The sequence below is a fragment of the Molothrus ater genome, chromosome 6 (assembly GCF_012460135.2).
Source record: "Molothrus ater isolate BHLD 08-10-18 breed brown headed cowbird chromosome 6, BPBGC_Mater_1.1, whole genome shotgun sequence".
NCBI classification, from domain to species: Eukaryota; Metazoa; Chordata; class Aves; order Passeriformes; family Icteridae; genus Molothrus; species Molothrus ater.
Window position 1 is genome coordinate 8,329,577 of NC_050483.2, and position 15,168 is coordinate 8,344,744.

Consider the following 15,168-nt stretch of genomic DNA (forward strand, 5'->3'; position numbering starts at 1 on the left):
ACACATTGTACTAAATAGAACTACTGCTTTTCCAGTTTTTACAGTTGCTTTGGTAAATTCTCTCCTTCCTCTTTCAGTTTTGTTGCTTTTCCTCATACAGTTCTCTACCCAGATCACCATGGGATCATATTGCCTAATGTTTAAGTCTTCTTCCCTGAAACACCACAGGTTTACATTGGTGGATACTTAAGTCCTTTTTCCAAATCACTACAGGGTCATATAGTTTAGTATTTAAAACCTTTTTCCCAAATGCACAGGGTCATAAAGTTTAGTATTTGAGTCCTTTTTCCCAAATCACATCAGGGTCACCATTTGTTGTCATCATATTGCAAGAGTTTTATTGTCATTATATTGCACAGGTTCCATATTGCTAGAGTTTCCTACCTCCTTGAGGTCTCTCATAGGCAGCTCCTCCAAGCACTGGCTCTCCCTTCATCTTACAGCAGCCAAGTGACTCCAGATCCCCTCAACCAACCAATCCACTCTTTTATAACATTCTTCTTTTTATCGGCTACAGCTGTGGCCTGTTAAAACCAGGCCTGCTCCCAATCTTTAATAATTAGCCCAGCTGCAACTCTTAAGGGGTAAGATAACTTACCCCTTTATTTTCTTACATTCTATTGCCCTACAGAATGGGATCTGCTTTTCAACTTAGGCTGTGGTTATCTCTAGAACCCGAGAGAACACTAGCAATGCTAAAATCCCATAACGTTCCATGCGCTCAGGTAGGGAACTACTTGATGAATGGGCCTGTGATAACATGCAGGAAGGAAATTTCATTTTAGTCTTATGGAGCCTATTAAAAAAAAAAAAACAAACCAAACCAAAAAAAAAAAAAACCTAAAAAACCTAAACAACCCAGCACAGAAAGAGTATGACCAGGGAGTAGATGTGGTGATTAAGGAGAGAGCCCTGAGTGGGCCAGAGTTCCTGGTCTGGAGAAGTTGGGAACAGATCAGCAGGGTGGGAAGGCTGGTGAGCTTTGGGCAAGTGGGGAACCAGAAGATGGAAGGACACAGGGATGGGATGCCAGGTTTGGGAAGACAGGAGCACATCTCTGTTTGTGTGCTTTGATGACCTGCAGGAAGGGTCAGAGCCTGGCAGAGCTGCAGGGAGACACAGCTCATTTCTGGAGCTCACAACCTGGTGTTGGTTTTCTTAGTTTTTACAGAGACGGGGCAACTGAGAGACATTTTAAAAGATTTTATTCTATTATCAGTTTTGATGAATAGCAAGACACGAGAGATGTAAAACTTAACACTATTCTATCAAAAGCTAACTTATTTCTTGGTTACAATACTTTATAAATGTTTTTCAGCTCATTAGTTTTTGTTACACAATGTCACTATTACTTCTAACACTAATCATCTATATTTTTTCTCCACGTGGTCTTGTTACAATGCATCTTTCACAGTTCTAATCCTCTAATATATCTAGTCTTTTTGTAAGGCTATATTTTGAAACTTGGTTTTAGTTTAATTTCTCTCTTAACAATGTCCTCTCTATTCTATGGCTTTCTAAAGTTAGCACACTTTATCTTAGTCTTTGTATACAGATGAACAAAACTGTCTGAGCTTTCTGTCAGGTTTTGAGAATTCTTTACAAATCCATTTCCCACAGTCCAGGACATTGCTTTTGCTTGGAAATAGTTTTTAGGGCATGAGGGAAAAAAAAAAAGTGTAATTTTTCCTTTTTCTTTTCCACTTGGAGATAGGACAAGGGGGTGGAGGAATAGTAGTACTTCCCTGAAGGATTTTCCCCAGAGGGAGTGGCAAGGCTTGGCTGGTGAAAAGTCCCCGAGCAAAGAGAGCAAAAAGGGAAGAAATCTGAGATGGGAAGGGTCAGGAATGTGACTTCCCTCATCTTGAGCAGTTCTGCGTTCTAAAGGCTCCCATTTGTGGAAGTGCTTCTGCTGGGGGGACTTTCTCTGCTCTCAGGCCTTTCCCTGGGGATTGAACAAACATGACTCCAAACCCAGCAGCTCCAGAGCTGACCTTCATTTTACAGAGCTCCCAAACACGAAATGCAGGGATACTTATCTCTGAGAAATGGAAATGCTCAGACCCACATGCTGATTACAAGCTTGTCACACTGGAAGCTGCCAGGATGGAGTTTACCCACAGCTCAGCAACACTTCCTCCAAGCAAAGGTCTCAGCTCTTACTGGGGATTCTGCAGGGTTTTCCTCTGCCAGGTGCTGCCAGGTGATCAATACTGTTGGCACAGAAGGATGAGGAATTTGTGATTGCTGTTTCTACAGGAATGGTGAGAAAGGGGTAGATCAATGACTCCTACAAGAGCTGCCTGAAATGATGAGCACGTTAAGCAGTAAGAAATATTCCAGGAGCTGAGATTGACTGGGTGATCTCATGCAGTAACTGCTCTCAAGAGCAGCATTTTAACTTCCTTTATTTATTTACTTTATTCCTTTTTAACTTCCTTTATTTCTGAAACCATCAACATTTGCTACCTCATGTTTCACTTCTCCATGAAGAATAAACACCTCGAAAGGTTCTGAGTACAAACTCTATCAGAGCTTGGCTGAAAAATCTGCCTAAGCTGTGCCCAGAACTTATGGAGAATTGCAATGGCAGTGTGAGGGAAAAGGAGAAATTAATAGGAATGGGTGAGACAATTCCATATTATTTTAAACCATTGTACTTTGTGGTCAAAAAGTCTCAAGTGCTTCACATGTTGACAGAAAAACTGCATTTTGCTTGGGGAGAAAAGGTCATCTCAACCCCCAAGTATGGGGCTTGGAGAAGTAAATCCATAGAAATTAAATCTTTTAAATACAATGGAATTTAGAAAATACAGTGGTATTACAAAAATCTTTTTGTTGAACAGTGAAAAGGACTTTCAACAATTGAAGATTTCATTTTATCCATCATTTATTCAACTGAAATAATTAGGCTGGGTGATTTATTACATGTCCCATAACCTGTTATGAAAAACTAAGTGATTTGTAAAGCAAATATCTAATACAAAATGACAAAGCATTGAGCTGCTCCAGAAAATGCAGAGATACATGGAAAGCAGAAGCATAAGGAGCAATATTTACAGATGGAATGGAGGGGGACAATCTTCCCATCGAGTGACCAGTTTCTTTCTGGATTATCAGCTTGAATTAACTCCTGGGGAGCAAGAACCAGGATGGAAACAAGGGCAAGGACTTGGTGAGGAAGGGCCGTGAGACATCTCCCTTCCAGTGATGGGAACCATCAGGTTGTTCAAGGAACTGGGCTTTTTCCTTCTTTCCAATGTCATTGATTGTGTGGATCCACAAATAAAGAGAGCAAAGAAAAAAAACCCAACAATTTAAAAAACAATGGTACAAGTACAGTCTTTAATTGTTTATTTTAACAAAATTTCCAATGTCCATGTGCAAATACTGTGAACTGGGTTTTCAGGTATTTCTATTCCCAAAGTTTTGCACCCATTAATTCCAAGACAAGTCAATAAATACCAAATCCTTTCCCATTTAGCTCCCAGGCTTCTGAAGGCAGTGGCATTTCATTTTCCAGCTGTGCCCCACTAAGCAGCTGGAGCATTCATCCCAAAATTCCCTTTGCCTCACAGAAACCCCCATGTTGTATTTTATTTATTAACACTGAAATAATTAATATTGAAAGAAGAAATTGCTAGCATAGAAGTAAAGGTTTACTGAGTGGTGGCAGCTTTTGGTGACTGAAACGTGTAGGACTAACATCACACACGTTACGTGGTGATCATAGGGACATACAGGGATATATCTGGAGACGCAAATCCCAGCCTGACAAACAGACGAAGCAACTGTTCCCGGCCACTGAGCTGCGGTTATTAGGGCTCAGTTACAGCCGTGATGGGCTCCCCCGGTGTGGGGACCCGCCGCAGGGCACAGAAAGGCGCTTTGGAGGCGTTAGTGCCGGGAGCGGGCGGCGGGCGGCCCGGAAGCCCCTCAGGGACACCCGGGAACCCCTGAGGGCCGCCCCACAATTGTGTCTGCCGCGGGGCCGCCCGCCGCGCGCCTGAAGGCCCCGCCGCGCCGCGCCTCCCCCGCGCGGCAGCGCGGCAGCTGCCGCCGCGGGCTCAGGCGTTCTCCGCGGGAACCCGCGAGCCGGCCAGGACCCCGCGCGCTCCCGCGCCGCCTCGCCTCTACGCGCCGGCGTGCGCGCCGCCGCTGCCTCTCTCTCCCTGCCTCCCTCTCTTCTCTCTCTCTCTCTCTCCCGTGGTAGCAGGAGCAGCGCGGGCGGCGGGGCTGGAGCGTGGCTGAGGCGGCCATTCCTACCGAGCGAGAGAGAGCGCAGCGTGTCCCCCCCGGGCTCAGTCGCGCACAGGGTGAGGAGGGCGGCGAGGCCCCTCCGGACACCCCGAGCGGGGCGGGGGGGGGGAAGGGCAGCGTGAGGGGAAAATGACCGTTGGGCGCGAGGCGGCCGCCCCGCGCCGTCACGTGACCACCGCCGCCCCGCGCGCGCCGAGGGAGGGAGGGGCGGCTTTGGGGGGGGCCCCTCAGGGGCGCGCGCGCCGGGGCAGGTGCGGCTCGTGTGCGCGCGGTCGCGTGCGCGCTCCCGCGCGTCCCCGCCGTCCGCGCTCCCCCCCCGTGACGCGCCCGGCGCTCTCTCCGCTCTCTTGTCTCTCTCTCTCCCGCTCGCCCGCCCTCCCTCCTTCACAGAGATGCCCTCGGCTACCAACAGCACCATGGCGAGCAGCACCACCGGCAGCACCACCGGCAAAGCGGGACCGGGCAGCGAGGCTGCCCCGGCGGCGGCGGCCCCGCAGGCGGCGGCGGGTGTGAACATCACCACGGTGCAGACCGAGGCCATGAAGCAGATCCTGGGGGTTATCGACAAGAAGCTGCGCAACCTGGAGAAGAAGAAGGTGATCCTCACGTCCCCTCAGACCCCCCAGCCCAGCCCTGGTGCCCACCCGCCTTGTCCCTCGCCTTCGGCCGCCCCTGCCCCCGAGCCGGTCTGGCCTGTTTCCCTTCCGTTCCCTTGTGCCGGGCCCTCCGCCGAGCCCTCCCGGATTGTTCCCGGCGTGGCCCCCAGAGGCCGCCTCCTGGAAGGTTCCAGAAGGGCGAGCGCCGCTCCCCCGGCCTGTCCCCTTCCCCTCCCGGGGTTCCCCTGCCTCATCCCCGGCCGCCCTCCCGTCGCCCCGGGACCCGGCCCAGTTTCCCCCCAGCTCGCGGAGCAGAGCGCGGAGGGGTCGCGGCTGCCGACCCCCCCTTCGTCCCCGCTGCCCGGAGCCCCCTCGGCGGCGCCGCTCCCTTCCCCTTCCCTCTCCTTCCGCCTTTTGTTCCCCGCGGCGGGGCCTTTCCCAGGCGCGCCATCCCGGGAAGCGGCTCCCCACATCCCCGCTCCGTGCGGCGGCCGGAGCGCGCCCGGTGCCCGCGGGGCGGGCGGGCAGAGGCTGCGGTGCCCCCGGAGCCGGGCACATGGACGCGGAGCTGTAACATGGCGGCGGCCCGGCCTCCCCGGCGGAGCTCATTGTGCCGCCCGCACAAAGCCGGGGCCACCCCACCCCGCCCCAGTGTCACCGCTCGCTTTCCATCGCCCTAAGCTCAACTCTTTGGGAGCCTGAGCCCAGCTGGAAGCGGCCTTTCTCGGGTTATTTTTAGAAGGAGCAGCTACTCAATCCCTGGTGCTCGGACGGTTCGAGTTGTGGCACGGGAGGAAAAGGCTGCCGTGGTTACTCGCGGCGTGTTTTGCACCCTCTTGGTGGTGGCAGATTAAATGAGCTTCACAGGGCTTTACAACCCCCAGAGCATGAGGTGTCCATCAGTAAAAGAACTAATACATAGCCTCAAGACTTGCCTCAAAACACCACAGTGCCAAGCTAAAATTACTCCCTAAGAAATTTATTATTTGTGCTAGAGCCCTAAAGCTCTTATTATTTTTAGAAGTGAATTAGCAGAATAACTGTTCTATTAATTTTTTTAATTGTCACTTTTGATATTTTTCATAGTGTTCCATATTGTATAAGGTGGAAGTACTCCCAGTAAATTAGTCTGTACAGGTGGGTTGTAAAGGAGAGAAGCTTTGCTTTACCTATAAATAACACACTGTGTATCAATAATACACTGTATAAATACACTGTGTACAGTGTAGCCTCCCATTTCAAAACTGGATGTGGGATTTTCCTGGTTTTTAGAGATGACATGGCAAAAAGCAGCAAGCCAGGCCATTTTAGGTAAGTTTTAGAGTCAGAGGAGCTTTTCCTCCATGTCTGTTGTGTGTAGACAGGACAAGATGTCTGTCTTAAACTTGGCATTAATACACAGGAATATCTGCACAGCCAATACTGGTCCTCAGCTTGAGAAAGAAAGCTGATCTTTCTGTCTCTAGTTGTTCTAATACAAAAAAAAATTGTTTGAAAATTAACTGTTGTACCCAACATACACAAAAATCCTCTGAAAATATTTTTTATTATGTTGAAAGCGTGTATTTTAAAAACCAAAATTAGTAAGTGGAGGATAAAGCACAGTGTTACTGCTGTGAGGGTCCTTGGGAGCAGTGTTTTTATTACTTTTAAATAATTTACACTTGCCTTAGCCATTCCATTCTATTTGAGTGGAGTTTTAGTGTTTTACCAAGTGAGTAGAGGGGACAAAGTGCCCTTTTTTTTTCTGGACATGGCTTTTGTTGGAAGATGTTCCATGAAAATTACTGAAAGCATTTATTTTTTGAATACTCTGTGCTGGGCAATGTGGGCTTAAAGAACAGGCAAGGGGGCTTAAAAAGGAAAAGTGTTGTCTGTCACTGATGAATTAAAGTTCAAAGATTCCTAAGTCTTAATGGGCTGAAGTTCTGAAACTTCCTGAAGGAGGACTCGTAAGCACTACAAAAGTTATGAGAGGAACGGGTTTTGGTGTATTAAAGCAAAGGAACTCATTTGTGGGCTTGAGCCTCTCCCTTGGTGGGGGAACCAAGAGTTCTGTAGTAAATAATGTTCTTTAGTAAAGGGAGCAGTACATGCTTTGTGTCTTAAAACAAAGCTCATTGTACACAGCAGGATTTCCTTACATTTTGCATCTTTGGACAAGAATATATTTTTAATTTTTCCAAGCATCCAGAAAGTAAAATTGTTCTGGAAACTGCAGAGCCAGGAGTGGGTGAGAAATGCAGTAAATCTCACTGGGAACTTGTGCTCAGTTGGACAGTTAATCCTTTCTTTGTCAGCAGCTGCTAACGAAGGCCAGTAGAGATGATTTTCAGAGCTTTGTGTCACAGGATGAACACAAATAAATACTTAGACACACATTTCTGAAGGATGAAAAATTACTGCTCTGGAAGAGGTACCATCTTAGGTTTTAAATAAAAGAAGTGTGCAGCTTTTAGTAGAGGAGAGGTCACTCTTCATAAAGAAATTTGAGTTTTTGGAGTGAAGTTTGTGATGTTTACCTGCAAACACAGAGGATAAAATAATGTGACTACCAAAATACAAATTGAAATAATGTTTATAACTTTGGTCTGTATTAGTTTGAATGTTTCTGTATAAACTAAAACCACTGGATTATTAGTTACACTTTCATTTTCTTTTTCTAAATGCGACCTCATTTGAAAGAATGAGTATTTCTTTTGTTAAAAGGGACTGGGATAAATTGATTTGCTGTTCAGAAATGAATGTGAAAACATGGCCTGAAAACGTCTGTGTTCCCCTCATCTCTTTGCATTTGGAAAAGATAGGAATGCTGTCCTCTGCTCTTAGATGACAAGATATTTGTGTGTGCATGGAAAGGGGTAATTAAAGAGGTATTTTCTCTCCAGGACCTTCAGATGTGCAACTCAAGTTTATGTTGACAAGTTTAGTTAATTTGAAAGTTGCCTGGACTCCTCCAGGTGTTTGTCAGGTGTCTGGGGTTAGAATCCTGCCAGCTGTCCACGTTCCCTAGGAGAAAATATTTCACCTTCAATTTCTCCTTCTCCCTAGCTCTTCTGGTTTTTGTTTTTAGAGGAGAAAATCCTTTCCAAATTTTAAGCCAATTGAATCAAGCTCTGGTTTTGTTTCAGGGCTGAATTAAAATAACCCAGTTGTTTTTGCTTTCATCTTGTGTAATAGGGCATGAGCCATGTAAGAGCAGTTCATCAAACAAATGTTCTGCCAAAGGGGCAAAATAATTAATGTGCTACCACGTGGACTAGGGGATGGGCAGATGTTCACAGGGTAACATGTGAGCTTAGAGCTTGATGTGAGCTTGGTGTCTGGAGTTGGAAAGATGGCACATACTGCCTGTGCCTGGTAACTTGAGCTGCTGTCACTTTATCAGCTTGTCTGAGTTTCCTCCTCAGTGTAATCCTGGCTGGGTGCAGAATGAGCAGTTCACAGGTGCTGCTGTCCTTGCTACACAAGAGCTCTCACAGAACAGCAGGTGGACATCTCAAGGTGATGTGACTTGGTTCAGTAAAATTGGATTGAAATCCCCTTGGATTTCCCATGGGAAACAGGAATCTGTAGTAAATCTGGGGTCAGTTTTCCATTCTGGTGGCAGGAAGCTTGAAGCTGCCCATTGGTAGCAGCTCTCAGGGCATTTGTCCATGATTTGGGCCCCTTGGATGTTCAGGTTTGTGAGTGGCTCCAGAACCACTCCTTGGAAGGTTTGGTTTGAAATTATTCTTCGGAGGTTTAGCATGGAACAAATTGTAAAATTAATTTCAGACAGTGTATTGTAAGCCTGAATCTTTCTTTGAAACCTCTCTGGATCTCAAGCTTCGGGTCAAAAAACCCGAGCAGTTTATCTGTGAAATCTTGTGCTGGTGCTTTGAGGTTTCAGGCTGGTCTGTTTTGGTTTTAACTGGTTATTGTAAAATAGGGATTGTCTCACAGTGAGCTCAGTTAACTGGATGCATGATGAGTCCAAGGAGCTGTGAAACGTCTTCTAGTTTCAGTTTTTCAGATGCCGCTTTGGGGTTTGGATCATGGTTTTTGTTTGAAGAAAAAGGCATGCAGAATGTGTTAGGAGAGACACATTTGTGCTCTAGAATTCATTTGTAAAAGTAACTTTTTGGAACAAAAATTATGTGTAGAGCAAATCCATGTCTTCTACAGTGTAGTCAACTTCCCTGTTAATTCAGTGTGTTTATGTAGGAAATCCTGTATGGTGGTGATTAGGAAAGGAACCTCTGCAGTCACCAAAACTTGGGGTTCCACTCCTCTGTGACTTAATTCTGGTTATTGAAGAAGCTTTTTCTGCCTCTGGGGTTAACTGATCGTGAAACTGCAGTCTCAGAATTGATGTGTCCTTGTCCTTTGTTTAAAAACTAATACATTATGCAGATATTTTTTCTAAACCATCAAACTTCCCAGACTGTGGGGAAAAACCCTCCCACGAGAATATCTACTACTGTTACTCAAAAAATCAATTCAATTGAAACAGAAGACCTGTAAGTGTTTTGTGTTCTGGAGTATTGGTGTTATTGTATCCTTCCATCTTCCTGGTTCTAGCTCAGGACTGAAACAGCTGCTCAGAATTGGTGGGTTTTGAGAGGTTCTGAACTTCCTGCTAAGTGTTTTACTTTTTCCTTTTTTTGAGGAAATAGAAGACTGGTTTTGGTTTGTGGAGCTTTTTGGTCATTTCTGGGCAGTTTTAGCTGCAAAGCCATGAAAACTGTGGAGGTGATGGTGGTGGGCAAACAAATCACAATGCAGAGATGTAAAACAGGTTAACAAACTTCTAATTTTAACTTGGCATTTACTTGGCTTTAATGCAAACTGTATTACACAGCTGTTTTAAATTTTTGGTTATCTTAATTGCTTTTGTGCTGTCAAAAACATTCATTCAGTTTTAGAGATACCTAAGGAGACAAACTTGGAATGTCCTTTCCATCATTTCTTACGTTGTGTGGTAGAGTTTGAATTACTAAAGATTTACTCCAGCTGTTGGCAGAGGTTACCTTGTCACCTTGCAGCTTGTTGTGCACACTTGTGCTGCTGTAATTGGTAGAACCACAGCATTGAAATTATCTGGTTAAATATAGAGCCTCCCTCCTGCTCCTGACCCCCTTTTTTAAGGGTTATTTTTAATCTGATGATTCCAGTGATCCAGTTTGCAGCACAGCACTGGAAGTGGTGGCTCAGTGGTCAGGCATTTCTAAAACCAGGCTAGGTTTGGAGGGTAATGCCAGGTAACTGCAGTTTTTGTTTCCACTTCAGGATGATGTTTTTGAGACAATTCAGAGGAGGTGAAGAGAACTGTCTATTAGTGCAATAAAGTAACTCAGTTTTGGATTCCTATTAAAGTAAAATCCAGGGCATAGTTAAGCAGTGAGCCCCACGGTCCCAAGAGAGCCTGTTAGTGGTGCTTTTTCCCCAGGAAACTCCAAAATACTTCAGGTATCTCAGCGGAAAAAGCTGGAGCAGAGTGGCTGGCTGCCTGCAGGACTGGGAGCTGCTGACTCACGAGCTGTTCAATACACAATTCATGTGCTCACTTTGCCACTGGGTTATTTTTTTTCCTGCTGGTTTGGTTTTCGTGCTCGGAGATCTCTGTCTGAGGAGTGAGGGTGAAGTTGTGTAAGGAGGGGTAAGATGAAGAGAGTCTTGCCCTCTTGCAGGCACTGCAGTAGGTTCCTGAGCAGGAATTTCACTGCAGTTGTTTTACAGCTCTAATGCTGCTCTTGGATTGCTGTTAGTTGACAGTGCAGATTAAAAAGGAAGGTGTTTTACTTAATATTTCTGTGTAATGCAGCTTTGGATCTTAAAAGTGTCTTTGTGATGATAGAAGAATGCTTACTTGGCAGTCCAAATCTTTGTGGTAACATTTAACTAAATGCACATTGGCTTGTCCTCTGCATTGCAGCTGACAGGCTTTCCTCCCTTTTACCTTCCCAACAGGAATATTTTGTAAGAAGTAAATGTGAAGACAAGTAACTTTTCTTCTATTCCTAACAGAAAGAGACATATTATCCTTGGCTTTTTAGTTGAATAAAAATAAGCAAAGCATTTACATTAGACCTAAGAGTATTTGACCATTCAAGAAAAACCTTGTGCATTGTTCACTGTGTTACTGCAATAGCTTAGTCTGAAAGGACCAACCATGCATGGAAAAAGTATACAGAAAAAATTGTAGTTATTTAGGGTATTTTTGCCTCTTCCCTCCCTTATGCCCTCAGCCACAAAAGGGATTCTGTGAATGTTTCAGTGTAATTTTGCAATATATGTTGTTTTTTTCAACAAAGTCAAACAAAGTAGTGTTCTGGAATACAGCGTTCCACCCATTTTGTTTTACTGTTGTTGTTTAGGGGTTGGTGTTGGAAAGTGGACCACAGAATTTGTTTTAGTGCATTTTTGTAGACCCTGTTCAAGCTGGCTCATGTTTGCAGTCTATTTACCGAGCAGCCTCACAAACAATTGCATCAGGGTGACCAGGGGAATTGTAATCTGCAGCAGGGGAGCCAGTGACTTGAGCAAGTAGGAACTTCCTTTGAAATTTGCTTGTCTGCAAAGCCCCTTTGCTTTAGGATTTCAGCCATCAGAGGTGTGGGTTGACCTGGCTTTGCACTGGGGCACTGCAGTGGTTCAGTTCTTTTACCTCCCTTTTGGCCACGCTCTCCCAAATCAAGAGGCTGTCCTGTGATTGTCCAAGCATGTCATCATCTGCTCTGAGATCAGGATGGAGAAGAGTAACCTGACCTTATTTCCTGTTGAGATAGATTTGCAGTGTGCCAAATGCTCTCCAGGGCTGCTTCTTTGATCTGTTACGAGCTGTGGCTGCTGCATTTAACAACTGTTACCATGTAGTTTCTGTCCCCAGCATGAAACTCCCAGTAATATATTTTTGGAGCTCTGCAAGTTCTTGCTTTGACTTTCCTAGGCCATTGCTGACTCTGATTCACTGGAAGGTGAAGTAGTTAAATGTTCTGCCTGACCTAGAGGACTTAAAAAGATCCAGCACCAAAAATGACATCAAATGGACCAAGCCTCATAAGGGTGTTAGGGTGTCAGGAAATAATGATGGGCATCAAATACTTTGGAAGAGGAGCTTGCTTGATAAACTGTTCCACAGGCTTTGATCTTTCCAAAAGTCTGAGACTGAGCATAGAATAGAAGTTGAATTAACTAGAAAAATAGCAGTAAAGTATTTTAACTGAAAAGTCTGAAATGAAGAGCAACAGCAGCCAAACAAGGTGTCACTCAGTGCAAATGTAAACCCTGAGACAGTGGTGGCATCTTTGACATTCAAAATTAAATATTCTCCTGCTTCTTGTGTTTTGTTATCCTAGATTGGGAAAATAATTGTTAAGGATTTGTTTTAATAACTTTTTAAATTAGATCATGGCAAATTTCATTCCAGATGCAGTAATTTGTGCTAATACAGAAATGGTGAAAACAGTGTAATAATTAGGTGTGTAACCCTTAGAGGCTTTGCTTCCTTTGGAAGAGCCTTTGTAGTTAGCCTGTAGAATCTGTCACTGGGGCACACAGGAGTTGGATTCTGGCTGATGCCACTCTGCTGTGTGGTTTCTCTTGAAGCAGATGAGAAAACTGATCCTGCTGAAAAGTAGCCTAATGATTCTTTTTTCAGTTTTTTCCTGTGGGGGGAAAAATCCTAATGCTCTTGAACAAAAACTATTTTAGAGCTATTAATATGAATTGTGTTGGTGGGCATTCTTGCACAGAGGATTAGAAACTGTTTAAAATTCTTTACAACTATCTTAAGTGATGGAGCTACAGAGAAACACAGTTCTGAATCTTAATAGCCTTGACAGTGGGGGTTTGCAGTCAGATTTTTGGTATTGTAGTGATAAAGTGGTGATAAGCTCTACCTCAACCCTCAGTGCAGCTCTCTGGTGTTTGGACTGAAGGACATGTGCATTGAGAGTGCTTGTCCCCTTAGGAGGAATGTGAATTTCCTTGGAAATTCCAACTAGCCATGAAGACATTGTAATAGCCAAATAAGATAAAAATATTTACCTCTTGGGAAAATATTTACATTTTAACCCAGAAGACAGTTTTTCTCTTGTATGCTTTCTACAGGACAGTTACGTGCTTGTGTAACATGGTACAGTCTGTGTAGTGTAATATTAGAATGCATAATTTTGTTAGCACAAGTAGAAAAAAGCTTTAAATTGATTTTTGCCTCTTCATAATAGCATTTTTCTTTTGTTTCAGAGCAAACTTGATGATTACCAGGAACGAATGAACAAGGGAGAACGTCTGAATCAAGATCAACTGGTAAAAACAACCAAAAAAATCCTAACCAGATCTCTGTTAAATTGTTTTGTTATCTTTGTGATGAGGAGTTTTTCCTGCCTCTCTCCTTTTTGGGGCTGGTTCTAAAGTAGGTTATTGCAGAGCTTGATTCAGCAGCAGTTTTGCAGTTGTAAATAAAAAGCAAATATCAATTTAAATTCAGTTGTATGGTGCAAACATGCTCATTGATACTTCAAGACATTACCAGATGCTCAGTGTTATGTGAAGTCAAATCCTTAACAATTATCTTCCCAGTCTAGGATCAAAAGTGTTTTATGGATGATTTTTGACACTGAACGTGACAAAAGTGTACCCTCCAACTATTGCAGCTGTTGACACTTAAGAGAATGAGCTGCTTCCCTTGGTCCCTTGGATGATTTGATCTTCATTTTGGTGGTTCTGTGCCAGCTGAGAACTGAAATATCACAGATCTGTGTATTTTTATTTTGTGATGGCCTGTTGTGAAGGATAGAGAGCTGACACCATGTTCAGGAGGGAAGCTCATGGTTTTTATCAAGCTTGACTACCAGGTTTGATAAAAATGAATGTTAGTTTGGAGAAATGCATTCGTTTGTCACAGCAGGAATGTAAATGTCTCAGCCCTATCCCCCTGATTTGATTCTGCTTTGATATAATTTCTCAGTCATACCAAATGGGTTGAGGAATTTGGTTTGCTTTGGTGCAGATCAGATTGTTAGGTTTAAGAAGATAGCAAAAGCAAAGATTTCTGGAGATGGGGACATAATGCTCTGTATATTCTGGTTTTGGCTCTGACTGGAGATAACAATGCAGTTATTCTCAAACTCTTAAGCAGCTCTGAGTTGCCAGATTGTTCTTCTCCCCCATTCTTCCAGTTGTTTGTTAGTTTTTGTCAGGAACTGGCTGCAGCCAAACATGAAACCAGTCCATCATCCATGTGAGCACATAAAGGCATATTTCTCTGTATGTTTAGCATATCTAAAGAAACTGGAGCCCTAAGGACATACACAAGTCTTTGATATCTGGGCCTGTGAAAATCTAAATTTACCTTAACATAGTTGCAGTCCCATTCAGGGATCCTGTGTCTCACTTTAGAACTAAAAAATGTGGGATTTTATTTGTTGGAAGTATATATTCAGTTCTGTTGCTGATGTTTTACATTTGTGGTCTTTCTGGGTTTTTTTTAAGGATGCAGTGTCAAAGTACCAGGAAGTGACAAATAATCTGGAATTTGCTAAGGAACTGCAGAGGAGTTTTATGGCTCTGAGCCAAGATGTAAGTAAAGATCAAGCATTGCCATGTGGGTTATCCAAACACTTTAAACTCTTCCACTGAGGCAGTAGTCACCTCTGTTTACAGAGATAAATTGCCCTTGATTTCTTCTATGTTTGACTGTTTTCTTCTGGTTTTTTTATATTAGTTGATGTCAGGTTTTCTGAAGAATTTCTGATGTACTACATAAATGTATGGAAACAAGAATAAAGTAATTTTCTGACACAACACAAGTGTTGAAAATAGTGATCACAGAACCAGGTCTGTCATGCAACGTTAAAGATGGTCACTTGCTGCCATTGGTAACCTTTTCTTAAATTGATTTCATAGAGTTTTCATTTCTTGGTAATACAGTCTGAAACTACATTATGGGACAATATTAGTTTTGTAAAGGGTAAATTACCTGGATACTATGAAATAGGTAATCTTTTGGGTTGGTGTTTTATCAAGGATGCAGAATAATATTGTAATCAAGAATTAAATTCTAAAAATTTGGGAGTTGTGGAAAGAGCAGCAGCATTGGAGGAATTGGCTGAGTAGTGGATGTTAATACAGCTGACTGCTCTAAGGAGCAGAGTTAGCTTGTGAACAGGCTGGGATAATTTGAAGGGCAGCAGCATCCTTGTGTTATAAACTGCTTTCTACATTGGCTGTGGCTGTAAATTAATTTGTAGGACTCAGCCAACTTGTTTCTCTATTTTCTGGCATCACAGTTCATCTGTGTTTATGGAATGTTAGTAATGGAGAACGT

The 15,168-nt window shown here is 43.8% G+C and overlaps 1 protein-coding gene across 4 annotated transcripts in view; it reads left to right on the forward strand.

Moving 5' to 3' along the window:
• Window positions 1-4,151: 4,151 nt before the first annotated feature.
• Window positions 4,152-15,168, forward strand: part of CAPRIN1 (cell cycle associated protein 1) — a 30,059-nt gene continuing 19,042 nt past the window's right edge. The window contains exons 1-4 of one of the 4 annotated variants that reach the window (XM_036385185.2): window positions 4,152-4,316; window positions 4,651-4,856; window positions 13,086-13,148; window positions 14,334-14,420. In XM_036385185.2, the coding sequence (XP_036241078.1) occupies window positions 4,653-4,856; window positions 13,086-13,148; window positions 14,334-14,420 (354 nt within the window). In that variant the 5' untranslated portion in view covers window positions 4,152-4,316; window positions 4,651-4,652. Of the gene's footprint in view, window positions 4,317-4,539; window positions 4,857-13,085; window positions 13,149-14,333; window positions 14,421-15,168 lie in introns of those variants that run through there. The other 3 variants (XM_036385183.2, XM_036385186.2, XM_036385184.2) reach the window with 3 other exon arrangements.